At 43.9% G+C, this 4,273-nt stretch overlaps 1 protein-coding gene across 1 annotated transcript; it reads right to left on the minus strand.

Annotated features, from left to right (window-relative positions):
- Positions 1 to 1,726: 1,726 nt before the first annotated feature.
- On the minus strand, positions 1,727 to 3,010 carry LOC149255612 (uncharacterized). The gene has a single exon (XM_089455084.1). The coding sequence runs from the start codon at positions 3,008 to 3,010 to the stop codon at positions 1,727 to 1,729; it is 1,284 nt and encodes a 427-aa protein (XP_089311210.1).
- Between the last annotated feature and the right edge of the window lie 1,263 nt (positions 3,011 to 4,273).

The raw sequence follows: 4,273 nt of genomic DNA on the forward strand, positions 1-4,273 counted from the left end.
ATTAGGATAGCGGGAGAGTTGGAAATATCCCTGCGAAACAGTGTATTTACCAAGGATCGGACCCCAACCTCGGCTATCTGCTTTCCTTATGTTCATTGGGGCTTTGCCTTTCAGATGGGAAAGAAAGACAACATATTCATTAGCAAGATTCGGTGGCACCTCTAGATGCTTCCATCACCACCAATCGTCATTATCCCAGAGGGATAAATACCACAGAGTTTTAATACCTTCAGCGTTCATCCAATCTTTCAGAGCGGCTAAGGATCGATCTTTAGCAATCGGTTCACTGCCCATGATGCTATCGTCCCAAATTTGAATGCGCTGACCATTACTTGAGATCCAGTGTGCGTATTGTTTGATAAGGGCTGCGGATTTTTCACATAGTTTATGAATCATCGAACCTGCGATTGCCTTTGAATTATTCAGACAGCGTGTTCTCTACCCTCCGTAGTATTTCTTCCACAGTGCACGCTGTGCCCAACCCGGTTTTGGAACGATGATCCTCCATACCAATTTAGCACCCATGGCTGTATTTTGATTGCTGAGGTTTTTAAAATTTAAACCGCCTTCAATTCTGGGTAGAGAGATCGTGTTCCAGCTTAATAAGGGGATCTTCTTCTCGTTGGCTTTGCCACCATTTCAGAATTTTTTTTTTATGTAAGCCTCCATCTTCCTCATTATGCCCATGGGAGCCATCATCACTGTTGCCTGAAAAATGGGTAGACTGTTCAAAACTGATTTTATCAGTACTGTCTTACTTGCTAGGTTGAGCCAATTATATCCCCAGGACTAAATTTTGGCTTTGAATTTTTCCAAAAACAGCATCCATTCTCTGCTGAGAGCCCTTTTTTGAAAGACAAGAAGCCCAGGTACTTGAATGAAGTCCAAGTAGAGGTGGCTGCGAAACCAAAACAGTCAGAAATGGCTTGGATTGATCTGGTGGAGATATTCCAACAGAAGACATGGCATTTGCCTTTGTTGAGCTTGCTTCCTGAGTCTGCACAGTAGTCGTCCACTACCTATTTAAATCGATTAGCCAAGACCAATGAGGCGGCACCCAGCAACAGAGAGTCATCTGCGAACAACGCATGATTTATGCTTTTTACTCCTCTTGCAATGTTTATTCCCATTATTTCTTGCTCTAACTGTTTTCTATTCAAGAGGAAGCTTAAAACTGAGGCTTGGAGGACAAAGAGCAAGGGGGAGAGAGGGCACCCTTGCCTTAGCCCTCTTGAGGCTTTGAAAAAGTCCGTGGCTCTCCCGTTCACCAGTGGGGCAATCCATGGCTCACTGATGCAAGCCTTGATCCATTTGATAAACTTATGCCCAAACCCGAATTTGTGAAGGACCTCCAGCAAGAATCTATGCCTCACCCTGTCAAAGGCACTTTCAAGATCGAGTTTGACAACCATTCCTTTCTCTTTCTGGGCCAAGCTTGAATGAATCACCTCTTGAACCAGTATATAGTTGTCCACAATCTGTCTTCCCTGAATGAAGCCCCCCTGATTCTCTGGGATAATGTCAGGGAGAATTGTTTTCAATCTGTTCGCAATCACTTTTGTTATCAGTTTATAGCCTATATTGCAAAGGGATATAGGGCGAAATCTGGAGAAGGAATTTGCGCCTCTTTCCTTGGGGATAAGAGCCAAGAAAGCCGAGTTAGTGCTTCCCCCTATTTTCTGACAGGTTTGAGATTTCCGGACCATTCTGCACAAATCTTTTTCGACTATTTGCCAACAGTTCTGTAAGAATCTGGCAGTAAAGCCATCTGGGCCCGGGCCTTGTCCAGCTCCATAGAGAAGAGGGTGGATTTGATTTCTTCATTTGTGACTTCTACTTCCAAGAACTGATTCTTTCTGTTAGATATCAGCGTGGGAACCTCATTTACAGTTAATGGAATTTGACCTTGTCCCTCTATTTTGCTATATAGATTTTTGAAGTGGTGGAAGGCCGCATTTTTTATGTTCTCTTCCCTGATTTCGGTGATGGAGTTGAAGTTTTTCCGTGCTTGGGCTTGCTTATGGAAGAAGGATGAATTCCTATCGCCTGCCTTAAGCCAAAGCCTGCGAGATTTGGTCCTCCAGTACTCTTCCTCAGCCAGGCTTGCTTTAAGCAGCTTTTGCTGAAGGTCCGCCTCTTCTTCGAGAATTTCTTTTGTGACCTCTTCATTTTCTGAGTTAAGATGATGTGTCTCTAGCTGTTCTTGTAGCTTCTTTCTTTCCACTGCAGGATTTGGGAGAGATTTTGCCCAAACTTTTAAAGCAGCCTTCACTCTCCTGAGATTTTCCGTCCATACAAAGAACGCAGAGCCATTAACTGGTTGCTTCCAAGTATCTTTTACTAACTGCAAGCAGGATTGCTCCTTGATCCAGAGAGGATTGAATTTAAAAGGAATGGGGCCTTTATCCCAGTGAGCCAAAAGTTCAAGCTTGATGGGCCTGTGATCAGAGACACTACAGGGGAGAATATGCATTCTAGAATCTAGACCAAGAAGAAGAAAAGAACTTTGAACAAGAAATCTGTCTAACCTTGCAGCGATGTGGCCTGGACTGAGCCTTTTGTTGGACCAGGTGTATTTGCCCGACGATGGTTTGATGTCGATCATGTCCCAGTCCTGGAGTAGATCCTCAACCCATTCTCGCGCTGGATCCCTTACTATGCTCCCTCCGCGTTTTTCAGCCATAGTTAAAGTGAGATTTAGATCTCCAGCGATGATGATATTTGCTAAATCTTCAGAGTTTGCCAGCTCTCTAATAGAATCCCAGCAATTCTTTTTTTCTCCTGCACTGACTGGGACATACACATTAAAGAGACAAAGAGTCTCATCTGATTCAACGTGCTTCAGTTTTGAGAATAGCCAATGGGTGTTGGCGATCTCTTTCACCCTTGTGAACTTGCTTGCATTCCAAAGGGTACCCAGGCCTCCTGAGGCACCCCTGGCTGAGACAACTTGCCCTTCACTTCTTTTCCACAGATTTTTGCTGATATGCAGGAAGGCCTTGTCCTCCATTTTAGTCTCCTGGATGAGGAGTATGTCAGGATATTCAGATCTTATCAAACTTTTGACAGCTTCTTCTTTGATTTTTCTCCCCATACCCCTGCAGTTCCAGGAGACGATCCTCATCACTTATTTTTGGAATGGAGAGCTCCTTTAGAGCTCTGGGGCAGGTTTCTATTCATCTTCAGAGTTTTAGCTAGGAGTTTCTCGAGGGTGGGTTGGCTTCCTTGCAGTTTGTCTTTGTATGTCTCCTGCTGTCTTTTCTCACGGGCTGATTTTTGGCCCCTCAAAGATCTTCTGGTCGAGGTTTGTGATTCACCTATTTCACCTTCTTCTTCTGAGTCCTCTGAGCCTTGTACTTCCTCAGCCTCTTCTGAGGGTGTATCTTCCATTCTGTTTACTTTACTGTCTATCTTTCTCTCCATAATTGTGCAGAACATCCCAACAGTGAGCTTAAGCTCCAAACTGCGCAGATCCAATGACAACTTTTCTTCAGTTGGGAAACTGCGCAGAGCATGAGAGATAGCCAGAGATACTTAGCCCAGGAATTGCGCAAAAGCATTCCCTCAGCTACTGTCCGATGCATGTGTCGGAAGGTTGCCCGATTCGCTCCATAACTGCGCAATTTCTCCATGCATGTATGGCAACCCTTCTCGAAAAGAAAGAAGCTAAAAGGAAAAGCATCCCTGGGAAGTAGGGATCTATTATTAGTTTCCCGAAGGCGACACATTTCCATCTTCAGAACTTTCTGCTAAGTGCCACTGTTGTCCTTGATCTGGATCATATGCGTCATGAACTCCATTTGCTCAAATCTATGTACTGGATGCCTATAGAGCTCACTTATGCATTCAATCACCAAGCTCTAGCTTCACTAGGAAATCAATGAGCCATCAGAGCGTTGTCATCACTTTTTGGGGTGAGTTTTTCTTTTATCACCTTTTTCTGCTTTTTATGTCGCTTTTGTTTGTTTAGCTTGTGAGGGTGTTGTTTCTCTCATGCTGTTGAATGACCATTGGCGTTTTAACTTGTTTTAGCTTGTAGAAGTGTTGTTTCAAGTTATACATTTCCTTCCCCAAGTGTCACATGAGTTTTCCCTTTTTGCACCAACAGTTTCTGTTGCGGCGACTCCCTTCACACGCTTCAAGTTCTTTCATTTTAATTGATTGCTACACTTGTTTCACATGCATACATCTACACTTAACCAAATATGCACTCATCCTTGCATCATCTTTTAGATCTGCCTGTTTGCACACTTCCCATGGATAGATCTGGGGT

The sequence above is a fragment of the Pinus tabuliformis genome, chromosome 7 (genome assembly GCF_031772625.1).
Source record: "Pinus tabuliformis cultivar Carrire ecotype Pingquan chromosome 7, CPIR1, whole genome shotgun sequence".
Classification (NCBI taxonomy): domain Eukaryota; kingdom Viridiplantae; phylum Streptophyta; class Pinopsida; order Pinales; family Pinaceae; genus Pinus; species Pinus tabuliformis.

What these genes read in the sequence shown, in the direction of transcription:
- LOC149255612 (XM_089455084.1), bottom strand. Translation starts at nt 3,010, where the DNA reads ATGGAGGACAAGGCCTTCCTGCATATCAGCAAAAATCTGTGGAAAAGA.